The 15,430-nt window shown below is 53.5% G+C and overlaps 1 protein-coding gene across 15 annotated transcripts in view; it reads right to left on the minus strand.

Annotated features, from left to right (window-relative positions):
- Nucleotides 1-1,256: 1,256 nt before the first annotated feature.
- The window catches only part of LRSAM1 (leucine rich repeat and sterile alpha motif containing 1), a 59,211-nt gene continuing 45,037 nt past the window's right edge, over nt 1,257-15,430 (minus strand). For 7 of the 15 annotated variants that reach the window (XM_043530644.1, XM_043530645.1, XM_043530651.1 and 4 more), the window contains 11 exons: nt 14,293-14,363; nt 12,488-12,587; nt 11,404-11,491; nt 10,804-10,878; nt 8,997-9,077; nt 5,613-5,753; nt 4,824-4,922; nt 3,693-3,824; nt 3,087-3,168; nt 2,607-2,743; nt 1,257-1,862 (listed from right to left, as the gene is read on the minus strand). In XM_043530644.1, the coding sequence (XP_043386579.1) occupies nt 1,737-1,862; nt 2,607-2,743; nt 3,087-3,168; nt 3,693-3,824; nt 4,824-4,922; nt 5,613-5,753; nt 8,997-9,077; nt 10,804-10,878; nt 11,404-11,491; nt 12,488-12,587; nt 14,293-14,363 (1,132 nt within the window). In that variant the 3' untranslated portion in view covers nt 1,257-1,736. The remainder of the gene's footprint in view (nt 1,863-2,606; nt 2,744-3,086; nt 3,169-3,692; nt 3,825-4,823; nt 4,923-5,612; nt 5,754-8,996; nt 9,078-10,803; nt 10,879-11,403; nt 11,492-12,487; nt 12,588-14,292; nt 14,364-15,430) is intronic. The other 8 variants (XM_037880059.2, XM_037880060.2, XM_043530653.1 and 5 more) reach the window with 2 other exon arrangements.

Here is a 15,430-nt window from a genome sequence, read left to right on the forward strand (position 1 = left end):
GGCATCAGCAGGTCTAGCTCCACCTGCCCTGAGTCCTACAGCCTCCTATTCCAGTCCTACGCCGTGTCCTTCCCCCCCACAAGCTCTGCCCACCACTGGTCTCTGGGAGGGAGGTGAGCCAACACCACCGGCTCTGAGGAGCTGGGCCTCGCTGATGCAGACAGATGAGGATAACCAGTGAGATCCCAGAAGTCCCATTGCCACCGGCGACCCAGGGCAGGCTTTGAACCTCAGCCCCTGGAGGTAAAAGGCCAGCGCACAACACTGAGTCACCCTTCAACTGCCCTCTCGCTTCTCGAGAGAAACGTGAGTAAATTGCCACCAGCACAAGCTAGCTGCACCTGGGGGACAAGACAGGCTGGTTAAGCTTGTAGGTCAAGGTCTAGAGAGTGGGGACTTACTGAAATCGTTATGTATTAATTAAAATGGAGAAGCAATCAACCAAATGCCCTGCGCCCAATGCAAAGCAGCCAACAGCTACATGAAGAACATCACTCTCCCCCCCATGCATGGCTAGCTCCAGCCCATAGCTTTGGCAAGAGGGCCCTGCTCTCCCCTGCACCGCAGTAGTGCCCTGAGGAAATCAGAGCCTTAGCTCAAGAAACGCACATCTATTTTCAGCCAAGACCCGGCAGGGCTGGACAAATGGCCCCAGCAGACCACCTGTGAGCCCCATCCTGCAGGGTCAGCTGCAAGTTCTCCAGTCACATCACTGATGGATGCCACTTGGTTTGTCCCTCCCCAAACCCAGTGACAGGAGTGGGCCGTCCCGGACCATGCTTGACTTGCGCTATCAGCCTGCAGTCCAAGATGCCAAGACTGGAGCAGCCACTTACATTCAGAACCAGCCCCCTCTATGTCTAGCTAGCAGATCCAACTTGACAAACAGCTCCTTGCCAGACCCATGGGCCCTCCCCCTGCAATGGGAGCTGGGTTAAAGAGTGTGTGTGTGTGGAGGGCAATCATGGTTCTCCCAGCATGGTCAGCTGCTAAGGGTCAGATCTCTCTGGTGCATGGTGCAGGACGGTGAGGGCTTGGAGCAGTCTGGGTGTGAGGGCCTGGCAGGGTTCCCAGAGAATCACACGCTTGCTGCCAAATGCTTGTCCTTTCCCAGCAACAGCACCCCATGGAGTAGCTCTGGTCTCCTAGGTGCCCAGGTCCATGCCGAAAGGGAGCTACTCAGAGCACAAAAGGAAGCTATTGACTGAGCCAGTCTCCTCTGGCTCAGAGGAAACAGTGTAGTGAGATCACGTTGATGAAGGCAAATAAATATATTAGACAGGCTGGGGATAGGCTTCAGCCCCCCCAGGAGACTTGGGAGCACACAGACAGAGAGGGCCATGCAAAGGCAAGGGAGGCAGAAATCTACCAACACTCAGGGGGACTTGAGACAACCCATGAGTCACTCAGCAGAGTCCGCTTCCATCTGCATAGCACAGGGGGCGACTGCAGGGGTTACTGTGGGGGGAAGAGGGGTGTTGCTAGACATGCCTACAAGATCGTACGAGAACATTCAACCCCAGAGTTACCCCCCAGGACATGAGGGGACTGCACATTCCAGTCCCCCCCAAAGCAGCCTCCCAGGCTCTGAGCCAGTGCAAAGTGTACACATCACAGTGGGAGGGGCGGTTGATACACTGCGGCATGGGCATAAGTAGATTTGACACCCACCCAGACCTCTGAGGAGCCTTGGGCAGCGAGCCTGCAGCCCCAAGCGCTCAGCAGCTGCTCCCGGGCTAGCTGCTGCGGAAGATGCGGATGCGCTGCACGATGTCTGTGCGGCAGAGGGGGCAGGTGCGCAGGGCCTCGCAGCACGTCCGGCAGCAGCACACGTGGCCACAGTTCAGGAAGATCATCTGGGCCTGCAGGAAGGAGGAGGAGCAGAGATGGGGTCATACTGCTCCTGCCCCGTCCACCGCACAGCAGAAAGGCTGGCACACACAGTCACCTGCTAGGCCTCACAGCACCCTCCAGGTAGAAGAGCAGTGTCATTCCCCTTTTACAGAGGGGAAATTGAGGCACAGAGCGGGGCTGTGAATTGCCCAAGCTCACCCACTGAGTCCATGGCAGAGCTGGGACTAGAATCCAGGTGTCCTGATCTTTGGTCCCTTCCTCTAAGCACCGCATGTTCCTATTGAAGTAGATCCAGTGTCGGGCCCAGCTTTCACTCTCCTATGTTCCTGAATACACTGAGCAAAGCAGGGCTTCCAAAGCAGAGAGCTCAGGCAGACTGATCCTACTCCCCCGTCTCCTGCTTGTGAGCACCGCTTGGAAGGAAGCCAAGGCGAGCAGGGCCAGCATCTCCACTCACTGCTCTTCCCGGCAGTCTGCTTGGCAGCCCAGGGCTGTGCTCACAGACGTGATGAGGACACACTGGGCTCCTGGCAAGTGCCAAGGATCAGAAGCAGCTCCCTACAGCAGCCAGCTGTTGAGGCGGGAGGTGGGTGTCGTGTCAGACTCCATAAAGGGAGAGATGAGAGGGCCCTGCCCCGGGCTAGGACGCTGATCCCAGCCAGTAGGTCAGCCTCTGGGAGCTCCCTGCTGTACACTGCTGCCCAGCTGCGGCATTCCAGTCAACAGTCCCTTCCCCGGCTCCAGGAACTCACCTCCTGCTCCATGCAGACCACGCACTCAGACTTCCTCTCGTCCAGCTCCAGCTGGGGTGCAGAAGGGAGGATTTCTTCACGGGGGGTGCTCGGCTCTGGGGCTGCAGGGCCCTTGGTCTCAGTGCTCGTCAGCAGCTCTGCAGTCAGCAGGAGAAAGCATGAGTGCCAGCACTAGCCTCCCCTTAATACCAGCCCCCACGCCAAGCAGCACAGCACAGAGCCCTGCCATCTGACTGGTGGGAGGCTGCAGCACTCCCTTCTCTAAACAACCAGCTCTGCAGCTCCTCCCTGGCCTGCCTCTTCTCCGGCTCCCACTCAGCCCTGCACATCTCCCCCTCCCCTCTTGGGCTGTCCAGTGCCTGCACGGAGCTGCAGACCTTCAGCCCAGAGGGCTAGGAGGCTGCTCTGGGCTGAAGGGGACCAGGACTCTTACAGAACGCCGACATCCAGCAATGAGGCAGAGGAATAAGTTGGTGGTACCTGGGATTGTTTTAGCCACAGCCAGGATCTCCTGGGCTCGCCTGAGGATCGCACGCTGCAGGCCAGTTTCTGTTATTCCAATCTGCAGCACAAGGAGAAGCCAGTTAGCTCTGAGAGGCCAGGACTGAGAACAGGATACATGGCCTGGGCAAAGCTCGTTGGCTTCATGCCGCAATGCCTTGGGAAGCAGGTGATGCCTTCCTGTGTCTCCACTAGGCCTGGAGCCAGAACCAAAGCGTTTCTTGGCATGGGCCAGCAAAAGGCCTGGAGAGCACTCAGGGGAGGATGAAGGTACCAAGCCAGCTGTACAGATTCCTTCCCAGGAGACGCTGCAGGGAGTGGCTTCTGAGCAGCAGCAGCCGTTTGGTAAGGCTCCCTGTGTCGGGGAACAGGCCCTTGGAAAAGCACCCAACTGGATCTGGCTCATGGGGCTGCATGAGGCACTCCATCCAGTCCCCTGTCCCCACTTCCCCGCCCCCACAGCAGTACACACAAAACCCAACAGGGCTTCCCCAGGCTGCTCAGGCCCAGGGCCATGGCAGGATCAGCTCCTGGAGTGCAGGGCAGAGGCAGGGAGTGGCATTGCAGGGGCATTTGCCATCGTACCTTTGCCAGGTCGCTGAGGGTCATGGTGCTGAGCATTTCCAGTGACAGCCGATGATGGGCAAAGATTGGTACGTACTGTTCAGCTGACAGCTCAATTAGCAGGTTTATCAGCTGCCTCTCCAAGCCCTCCTCCTGCAAAAGACAAGGCAAGTCCCAGCCATCCCCCAGCCAGGAAGTGTGCAGGGTTCAGCCCCCGGGTCAGGATCAGACCCCATTCCAAAGCCACATCAGAGGAACAGGCACTGCTCCCAAACCGGCTCTCTAGGCTGAACCCCTGCTCTAGGCAGTAGCTGGTTAGAAGCCTTCCTCACAGGTATGGCTGCTCCCCAAGAGATGCTGCATCCCTGGAAGCACCCAATGCACCTGAGCAGCGTTTGCACCTTTCTAGTTTGCCTGCCACGACCCAAATGTTCCATTTCTGGAAGAATAAAACCAAGGGTTTGACAGTTCCCATTCTGGCAGGTACCTGCCCTCCCAAAGTGCTTTACAAACACCAGTCGATATGCAAGCCAACAGGGATCAATTCAACTATTGCTGAAATCAGCCACCTCTGCACCACTCCAGCAGTTATGTAACAGTGCATGACACAGGGCAAAAGTTATGGGCAGGAAGTGAAAAGACTCCTGCATTCAACTGAAATTGCAGGGGGATTTGGGGAAGCTGAGTGCAGCTGCCTGAGTTGGAGTTTGGCTAAGACCAAAAGTCCTGTTCTTAAAATGGCTATCAGTGTAATCATCACCAGGAGCTAAAAATTCAGGGTGAGGCCCATACCTCTGGCAGCCCAGCGCCCCCCAATGCCATGCTGAGCTACTGGCTCACTGCAGGCTCAAAGGGAAGAGCATCTCCTCCTGACAGCTGCACTGGGATTTCTGTGGAGATGCTGAGCAGCCATAACCCTGCGCAGGGCAGGGAGGTCTAGCAATGCACCGCACAAGGGGATCAGAGGGGAGCAGATCTAGCAGCGTTTCAGCCTCTGTGGTGACATTGCTAATGGAACTGCTCTCCAGCCCTAGCTCCAGCTGAGCACGTGGGCAGGGCAATGGAAAGTGCTTGTTACCAGCTTAGATTTGGGGCAGCGCCTAGTACCATGGCCCCAGCACTACTGCAATCCCAACAATACCCCTCAATGACCTGGAGTTTCAGTGAGAGAGGTTTCTGGTTCAGCAGGCGCTGATACTGGATCAGCCAGTAGTTCTCTTGCTTCGTTTCACTTTTCGCCTCCATCTCGAGCTGCAAGAAAAAGAAGGTGAATTAGAATCCGGGCTTTAGGGGAGTTTGAATTACAGACCCAAAGGGGAAGCCAACAGCACCGTCAGCATGGAGCAAGCTCAGAGACACCGATGGTAGCTCACATTGCCATGGAGAGCCAGGGCTGGGCACAGTCAGACCTTAACGGCCTCCTGGGGCTGACTCTGCTTTGATTCCCACATCCCTCCTCTTGCTCACCCCCAGGATTCTCCATCTCTCTCTGTCCCCACCCTCCAGGCACCCTTGTCCCATGCGCTGGGACCAAACTGCTAAGGGGCTGCCAGTGCTATGGCTCAAGAAGATGAAGCACATCGGCAGACCATGGATACTGCAAAGGGTCTCTGTGTCCTGCTCCCCTCCTTCCCTACCTCTCCCCTTGAAACAACCACTGCAATGGCTGCCATTGCTCTGGCAGGGAGGGAGGATGCATGCTGACCTCTGCCAAACAGTACCCACACTGGTCCAAGGACACTATGATCCTGATCCAAAGCCCTCCAAAGTCACTGGCAAGGCTCCCATTGACACTAACGGGCCCTACGAGCACAGAATATCATGTCCCTCATCTCGGTCCCCTTTTCTCCCCATGGCCAAGAGCACCCATGGTTACCCTCCACATGGCACTGCCTGCTGCTCCTGATCTACGCAGAGTCATTAACAAGTCCCACCACATACCAGGATTTGTTGCAGTTCCTCTTCCCTTTGCTTCTTCTCCTTGAGCAGCTGTTGCAGCATGTAGCTCAGGGCTTGGCGTTGCTCTGTGATCATCTCCTGCAACAGAAGCAGAGGCAGCCCTGTCTCCACACCACATGGAGGCTATGGCAGGGGTGCAGCTGCAGAGCTTTGTCCCTCAGCCACACCCTACAACCTCCAGTGGGCAGAGCATTTATTTTGCTCAAATACTCAACCCAAGTTTTTGAGCCGTGTCCAACTGAACCTCAGCAAAGTTGAGCAGACGCCCAATCCCGCTCTCAGGGAGATTTCTGCTGGGTCCCTGGGGTCGCTGACATGCGCATTAGACCCAGTAATGGCAGTTCCCGTGTTCTCAACATAACGCCCTGAACTTGTCCATTACCCCAGTCCTGCCACATGCTGTGCAGAGTGACCAGACTCACTGAGGCAGCCCTCCACCCATAACCCACCCGCACACTCCAGCTGGAGACTCTGCCTCAATCTATAGCAATAGGAACATCCGTATTCCCCTTCCTTATCTGCAACAAGGCCACAGAGGCTGAGCTCTGCAAGCCTGCAGGTACCCAGATGGGTGGGGACAGGCCTAGGCAACAGCATCTCCATGGCCTTGGAGATGGGTGGACGCCTTGAGATCTCATGAGTATCAGATAGAATCAGGCCCCATGGCAGGGGGCTTGTTTGGTTCGATGGAGCTGTACGCCATGGGGCTTGGATTTGATCTTCGTTCTGTTGTATGCTGCCCGGAGCTTGTGGCTGTGGGGAAGGGGAGGATGCTGTGGAGGTGCAGCCATCATTGTAAACCATCGCTATCAAGTACAGTGACAACAGCGGAACAGCTGGAATACCCCTTGGACATTCCAATCACAGCGCCTCTCGCTGGCCACGACAGGGGTGCAGCTGCAGAGGTTTATCCCACATAGCTCTTTGTTAGTGTGGAGGAACGTAGAGTACGGTGAAACCAACAGAACACTGGAGCTGGACATTTTAGATGGCTGGGACCAAGGTGCCAGCGACGTTATTTGGAGCCAACCCCCCAGAAGAGGCCCGGGCAGAAGAGAGAAGCTCTCATCGAGCATAGCCTTGACAGGGCTCAGACACATTGCTGGCGGAAATTTCCTGTGACAGGAACAGTGGGTTCTGATCTCTGCTCTTGCGTAACTCTTGAGGGGGTTATGTCTCAGCAGAGGATTTAATGACAAGAGCCTCCTAACTGTGAGTGGTGCAGCAGGAGACTGTGAAATACCCGCTGACTTCCTCTCTGTCCCAAAGGGAGGTACTAGGCATGGGACACCAGCCACACAACCCCTCTGTCTTGTGCTGATCTCATTTGGAGAAGATATTTCCCTCAACACAGAACTGTTGTGTTCACGTTTGTTTGTAATTGTTGATTTCTTTCATTTCCACAGAAACACAGATCCAGGATTCTGTGAGCAAGAAAGAGCTGGTTTGAAGCACAGAACAGATCAGCTTCCCTGAAGGTCATAAGACAACTACCCTGGAGAAAGCCACCTGGAAAGCTCTGCTGGAAACATACCTCTGTGAGCAATCTGCTCCGATCCCCCCCCCCCCAGGCTGTCCCACTCTAAGTGGCTTGACTCTCTCCCCATTTTCTCAGGACAGGGTAAGTAATATTTCTGGAGGCTTTAGCCATTGATGCACGGCTCAGAAGCAGCAGCTTAGCTCTCACATGGCGAATCCAGCCTGGTGCTCCTCTCCCCACATGGCCAGCTCTCCTTGGCCAGTTATTCAGGCCTTCTCTTAGGTTCCCCACAGCCCCTAGGCATGCCCAGTGCACCCACTTCACGGAGGCCCAAGATCAAGCTGCTACCAGGGGAGAACATTCACCCACAGTACCAATTCAGGGGGTTTAGCCCCTTGGAGCACATGTGGCTGGAGTGCAACCACAGAGCTCTCCAGTGTTGCTCTCCAACTACCCTGGCTGGTTGTGGCCTGTACAGGCTGTAGCTCGCAGCAGCTGGAAGGGTGCTCAGGCCAGTCACTGTATGATGGGACCTGGCATCTCTGCAGGCGGCACTTTGGTACTAAAGAAGGTGGCAGCTGCAGTCTGCTCCACTTGATGCATATCTAGTGCAACAGTTGGGCTTCAGGTGCGTTCCTGCTGCACCCCATTTTGGGCATTGATCCTGCATTAAGGGTTCAAGACAATGCATGAGACTACTGTGCTATGGGCTTGTTTATAACCACGCTGGCTAATGGGTTACCGGGGGAATGCGGCTCAGTTCTAGTTTCTAAGCGGTCGGTGCTAAGAGTAGCTGACAGATTAGGGTCAAGACACAGTCTCTGACACTTTACCACCATCCCTGGTTCTGCCATAGTTTGCCTACACTCCAGCCCCATCTCATTCACTTGACCACAGGACTTCCCACTCTTTCCCCTTGTAGCCGCTGCTTTGCGACTAGCTGCGCCATGATCCTTGGGCTGTGTATCAGGGTGCACAGGGACATGCCCAGCTCTTAACAATCTACTCTGAGCTATTTGGCAGCCTTCTGGAAGAGAGGGAATTGCGACTGGCTTGCTTCCCCCAGGTATAATGAGCATGGAGGGTTCCCTGCCACTAGAGGTCAGTTACTGGAGTGTTTTATGACTAAAAGTATTTACAGTCACACTTGCTGATTAGGTGGCAATCGAATCTCATGCTTCAGGGTGTCAACTGATCAGTTCCGGGGTCAGGAAGGAACTCCCAACCCCACCCCACCACTTACAGTATTACATGGCTGCTGAGTGTACTAAGCAAACTATATTCCTTTGACACATCAGCTACTGGCTACAGATACCAGACTTACTGGACCGGTGACCTGAACTGGCAAATCCTATGGGATAATTCACATAGGAAGACAATTCCTGCAAAGGCACATGAAAGAAAACTAAAGCTAAGCTGCTTTAACCCAACTTGAGCTCCCTCTACAGCTGGATGAAAACTCCCCTTGAGATGGAAGGCTGGCTGGGCAGAGGGGATGCTGTCATGGCCTTGGAGACATGGCTTAGAAAGGAAGACGAGGGAGGTGTGGGTCATTTTTGGCAGATACTTAAACAAATTAAAATTAAAACAAAACAATGCAAGAAAACATGAGATGCTTGGCAGATGTGTGCTAGGAGAAGCTCCTTCCCTGCCCAATGAGCCTGCTTGTGCCAAGTTTTCAAACTGAAAATTACTCAAGATCTTCAGGAGCAGCAGCAATGTTTGCAGAAAGCAGCAGGAGAGGGGGAATTTGGGGAACATCCCCTTCTGACTAAGCATGAAACTGCCTAGAAACTGCAAAGAGCACAGGAAGTGAGCAGAGCTTTTGAGACCCCCAGAGTGAAGGTAGAGAGTAGAAGAGGGGGCAGTCCCAGAGCCCTACATACCTGCAGTGTCTCTGTGTCCAGTTCTTGCCTCTTTAACTCCAGCTGTGTCAGCTGCAATAACTCTGTTTCTATTAACTTAATCTAAACAGAAGATGAAACAGTTTTTACTGACATTTGAAATGACTTTTATTTAGCTGCCTTCGCGCTGGCAAAACTGCACAGCTGCCCTCGGGGAGACAGGGGGCTGGACTGTGCTTTGGAAAGCCTGTTGTCTCCCTTCATTCTGTCAATTCTCCAGGGCCAAGTAAACAACCCACAAGCTAACTTGCACTGCCTGCATGACTGCGCTGCCAGCTGCTCGTGCTTAGTCTCTTGCCTGATGCTAACTAGCTGTGTTCCGCCCCCCAACAACAGAAGGCATTTTATGTGCCTGTCTCTAAGCACCTTCTAGCCTATGGCCTGGAAGTGCTTTGCAGTCAGTTGGTTCATTCAAGCCTCCCAGCCAGCCTGGAAATTAAGGACACATTAACTCTGTGTTAATGCAGCTCCTTAGATTGTAAGCTCCGCAGGTGTTTGTACAGTGCACACAACACTTGGCTTCTAGGTGCTACTACAATACAAATAACAGATACTACTGATGGGGAAACTGAGGCACAGAAAGGCAAAGTGACTTGTCCACAATCCCACAACAAATAAGTAGCAAAGCCAAGAACAGATCCCAGATAGCCTGTAGCCCAGGCTTGTACCTGAACCATTATTTTATCTGCTGCTATACGTCCCACGACCATTCAAGAAGAACACCCTTGGCATGCAGCTGACTGCTCCGAAGGCATCCTAACACTCCATTAGGTGCACAGCATGCCAATGGAATGCAGGGGAAGTGGAGGCCCAGGAGCGAAGCGTTTAATAGAGAGGTGCCCAGCAGTGAGACCTGAAGGCCAGACATGTCCCCAAGACACCCTAGGACTGTAGACCAAAGATAAGCAAACCGACCATCCGCAAGGTTCTTGTTGCTGGTGAACTCCAGCAACGGAACCTTGCACGGAAGGTACAAGTTCAAGCAAAAAGCACATTTGTGTGATCTGATCGCTGATGAGGTCCATATATATGTGCAAGCAGCCTGTGGGCTTCCCACGAGTTGCAAAGACTGGCCCTGTTTAGCTCATTATAGCAAAGCAAAGCCATTCAACTTCTCCTCCCCACCTCCTACACCGAGCTCCTTTCCTAGGGTCAGATGAGGGAAAGCCTGGAGCACTCCGCTGAGAAACTGGCCAGGTCCTCTCTGTCATTTAACCAGAGGGGCATCCCGGGGCCGTGCTCCCCAGAACTGTCTCCACTACCCACCCCCAGTAACATGCTTCATCTTTAACAAAATGGAGATCAAACAGCAGGTTGGCAACAGAAACAAATAATAATGAGCTCATGCCGCAATGTGCAAGTCTAATGGTCTGGATGGAGATGCAATGGATTCTTATGGAGACAGCAGCCCCGCTCACTATGCAGCCTGTCACATGGCAGAGGCCTGGCTCTCTCTGGCTCATCCCTAGAAGCCAGTGCAGGATTGCTCTCTATAACCCATTCTCACATGTTTTGGCCAGTCAAGTTTCAGATGACTTAAGTAATGGGGATTCCAGCATTTCCCTTGGATCTATTAGGCCTCACTGCCATTCCTCCATGGTGGAGAGAAGTATTGTTAAATCAAATCTGACACTTTGTGTTACACAGCCCTACAGAAACAGAAGGGTGCTTGGTTTTCCTCAGACCCTGCGCTGCATACGCAGCACGGCAACTTTCCTTGCAGCGGTCTCATCACTCAGATGAACAAGCTGAATCTTTTGTTGCTTCTGTTCTGCCAGCGCCAACTCACCTGGTTCCTGATCTGCCGGTGCAAGAGATCCTTCTTCACCTGAAGGGCTTCAAAGGCCGCTTTCTGCATTTCACTCTATGAAACATTACATTCTGCTTAGCCCAGGAACGAGGCCCAATCATGGGGATGCAAACACACAAGCAACCCTCACTACGCTGAAATGATCTGATTTACAAACACTTCCCTGGTGCTCACCCTTGCAGAATCTGGGTGCCTTCTCACAATCCCAAGAAGTAAAACATAATTGCCCCATTTTACAGATGGTAAACTGAGGCACAGAGAAATTAAGGCCAAACATTTTCCGATGAAGTGAGCTGTAGCTCACGAAAGCTTATGCTCAAATAAATTGGTTAGTCTCTAAGGTGCCACAAGTACTCTTTTTCTTTTTGCGAATACAGACTAACACGGCTGCTACTCTGAAACAAGTAATTACATAGCTTCCCTTTAGCCACTGCAGCCAATTATCCAGATTGCCAGAAATTTCTGCACCCAACTAACTAGTTTTAACAAGGCTTTAGAATAGCCAATGTGCTTGTCATGCCAGCTCTGTTCCCCACCCCCATTACAACATGCACTTAGCTTCCCTGATCACAAGCCTACCTCCCGCAGGATCTGACTAGTGGCCTTGTTCTGATCTAGCTGTTGCCAAGCCAGGATTTGTTGGAACTTCTGATCCATCTCTGCCAGGCTGCAAGAGATACATCACCAGGGGATTATTACAGGGTCTCAGACTGCAATGCAAATAAGAGGACAAGCTGGCCATGGAAATGAACCCAGAGAAATCCAGGAATGGGGACTTCCTAAAACATGAGAGTTTATTACTGAGCATGGACAGCCAGAGCTCTCACACTGTGACATTAACCTGCTCTTGGCAGGTGTGTAAACTCCTTCCCACCAACCAACCCTGGCCGATAAATGAAACAAAAACAGATGCACAACTTACTGGTGCACCTGCTGTGAGTGACTCAGCGTCCATGCCCGACAGCTCATAAAACAGCACAGCGTGGGGATCATATTCCCTGGATGTAAAGCGTGGCCTCTGCTCCAAGAGAGGACTTTGTATAAATAGTCCCATGAAGTGCATTGCCTCAGTGATTGCAGAGGAAATGGTCTCAGATCTCAAGTACAAAGATGTCCCAGTGGGCCATTTGTACTGTCACTTTCAGAGCAGAACTGTGCTGTAAGTGCAATTGATTGAAGATCAATGAGAAAACTGTTCTGGCTGCTTTCAAGGGACAAGAACCAACATTCTGATTCTTTTCCTCTCCCCAAAGCGCCCCATGGATTCCAGGTAGCGTGGAGGACCCCAAAGAGCAGTGTGCGACTGCATGGCAGTGAAAGTGACGACTCAAAAATGAAATGACTGGTTTCATTTCACCCTCCAAACCAAGTGAAATGTAAGAAATAAAATAAATCATGTTTACACTGTTCTTTCAGTTCTTACTAATCCAGAGCATTCGTAACACTCGTATTACTTGTGTTTAAACGTAAGAGCTCTATCTTGGTGGCCCTTCTGTTCTTCAATCTTTAGTGCTGTTGTTTGCTGTTAAATAGCTGTTGTGCTCTGCTCCAGAAATGGCTGCAGAGATCCCTATGTGTGTGTGTCTCAGAATTGTGCTGGGGCCCTTTGGTGTGAAAGGGGTTCTATAACATTGCTACCAGTCACACTGCTCTCTCAAGATACCTGGAGCAGGCCTGGTTGACAAGGTCTTGCCGGCGAGATTCGGAGGTCATGTGGATGAGCTTGTTCTTGTAGCTCTCAGCCAGCATTTGTTGCATGGCAGCTGGGAGACACAAAGAGGAGCCGTTAGTGCTAGAAGCAAGTTAACTCTGTGTCCAGCATCGTTCCTGGTCCCCACTCAGCTACAAGAACTTGCTAATATTGGGGTCCCCCCTCCAATTTTCATTCCATCCCTGTTTCCATGTAAAGCTGTTCAGAGAGGAAAGCTAGCCAGCTGCACCCTCCCAATGGGCAACCACTAATCAGGGCTCGATGAGAGGCCTGCCAGGAGCGTGCCCTGCGGAGTCTGCTCTGCACAGACGACATGCTCTCAGCCTCTGCAGGGCACCACCCCAGTTTCAGCTCCCCAGTGGCTGCTTGCAGGAGCAGAGTCACTAACTAGTGGTCTCACTGGGCTGCAGGTCTGATCTCCCCACTGCAGCCTGGGGCCTCCACGCAGCTGCTGAAGAGAAATAGAGAGATTGGTGAAAACTTTGCCATCCCACTAAGGCAGGTTTAAGTCACTGCTTCGAGGGTTGAAGTATCCACAAATAGGGGCTGAGGCAGGAGACTGACTGAGACAGAGCGTCGGCACAGATGTCTCTGTCGCAGCAGTGCACGCGCTTGCTCCTGCACACGCACATTTTAATCCCAGCAGCAAATGCCAACAGCATACATGAGACGTGTGTCTCTGTGTGACGAGTGCACACACTGGGCTGCTTTCCACACCTCAAAGTCAGTTTCTTCCACCCCATACAGCAAAGGTGGCTCAGCGGGATCCAGGCAGCACTCCCACGCCCCGCCCCCACAGGGCACAGCATTTACCCGCGACAGGCAGGCAGGTCTGAGTGCTGCCTCATTCTCCCGGCTGGTTGCCAGTTATAGCTGATTTGAAAGTACGAAGTGCTGTGTGTGTGCTGGGGATTGATCCCTTGCCAGATCTCTCACTGCTCCGGCCATGGCAGTGACCAGAGGGATGTGTCTTCCTTGGGATTAGTGGTGCAGTGCAGGAGGGTAATGGATCAGCTGCCGTCCAGGGACCCAGTGCTAGCTACACGCCTGCTCACACCACTGTTTCAGGCAAGCTATAGCAGTAAGAGTCATGTGTAGCCAGGAGCCACTCCCAGGATATGGCCCTCCCTGCCTTCTCTCTCCCGATCCCCCAGAGAATACGGCCCTCACAGCCCTCCCCCCAATGATACAGCCCTCTCAGCCCCCTCCATCCCCCAGAGAATATGGCCCTCACAGCCCCAACCCGATTCCCCCAGAGGATATGGCCCTCTCAGCCCCCCTCCACTCCCCAGAGTATATGGCCCTCTCAGCCCGCCTCCACTCCCCAGAAGATATGGCCCTCTCAGCCCGCCTCCACTCCCCAGAAGATATGGCCCTCTCAGCCCGCCTCCACTCCCCAGAAGATATGGCCCTCTCAGCCCGCCTCCACTCCCCAGAGGATATGGCCCTCTCAGCCCGCCTCCACTCCCCAGAGGATATGGCCCTCTCAGCCCGCCTCCACTCCCCAGAGGATATGGCCCTCTCAGCCCCCCTCCACTCCCCAGAGGATATGGCCCTCTCAGCCCCCCTCCACTCCCCAGAGGATATGGCCCTCTCAGCCCCCCTCCACTCCCCAGAGGATATGGCCCTCTCAGCCCCCCTCCACTCCCCAGAGGATATGGCCCTCTCAGCCCCCCTCCACTCCCCAGAGGATATGGCCCTCTCAGCCCCCCTCCACTCCCCAGATGACTACCACAGCCCCCTTCCCTTGGACTTACAGGCCACTTCCCTTCTGCGTAGCTGCTCCGTCTCCTCCTGCGTTATTGCCATCAGTTGGTCCATCCTTATTCTAGGAAAGAAGCAGAGCCACATTTCACCCTTGCCAGCCAGCCACGTCCTCTCCACCCTCCTCAAAGCTGCACCCTAGACTTGAATGGCTGAGTGATTCCATCTGGTCACTCATCCGTGTGAGCAACAGATGCCAGGAGGAGGCCTGCAGAGGCTCAGGAATCTTCAGCCGCAGGCAGGACGCTGCCTGTCCATTGGGGAGGGTGCGTACGTTGCTCACAGCAGGGCCGAACCAGAGGGCATTGCCAGCAGGCTGTCTGCCCTTGGGAAAACCCAAGGGAGTAAGAAATAAGTGAAACAAAATACTTCTATGAAACCTCTATTCCTCTCCCTAAATCGTGAGCCCTTCCTTTTGCTTCCTGTTCTCTGGGGTCCCCCCATATACACACCCCCAGCCTCTAGATTGCCAAGGACTCTGTATCTCCGCCTTGCTACGCACATCAATGGCACTGCATAAACAAGGATGGTGGTGATCGATGGCCCCAAAGTGCTCAACCCAACAGCGCGGCACCTTCCCGGAAACCCTCTGCCCTACAACAGCCAGCAGATGTATCTGGGTCCTCTGAAGGGAGACGCCTCTGACCCACATTTTAGGGCTTCAGGAGCTTGCACGGACCTCCTCTTTGTGGGGGAGAGGAGAGGTCAATTTTCCCACTGGAATCAGACTGTATCAGACTGGGGCCATCTAGCTTGGTGTCAGGTCTCTGACAGCACCCAAAGCACAAGCTTCAGAGGGAGATGTAAGGAACCTTGCAGCAGGCAGACAAGGGATAATCTGCCCTCACATTACGCCTCATCCTGATCCCAAAGAGTGAGACACTGTTTCCTCGCCCTTCCCATACTGTTAGCTGTAACAACCGTGGGTATTCTGGTTATCCTCAGCAACGTTCGCAGCCTGGTTAGACCCTGAACTTTCTGCTGAGCCTGCCAATTATTGCCAACTGTGGATCTGGTTCTTGTGGTGTGGACTCCTGCTTCACCAGGAATCAGGCCGAGGCCCAGCAAACTCATTGTACACAGGCCACCTAATGGCTGCCAGATGCAAACAACTTTCCATCCCTGCTGACT

Source organism: Chelonia mydas, chromosome 16, assembly GCF_015237465.2.
Source record: "Chelonia mydas isolate rCheMyd1 chromosome 16, rCheMyd1.pri.v2, whole genome shotgun sequence".
In the NCBI taxonomy this organism is placed as follows: domain Eukaryota; kingdom Metazoa; phylum Chordata; order Testudines; family Cheloniidae; genus Chelonia; species Chelonia mydas.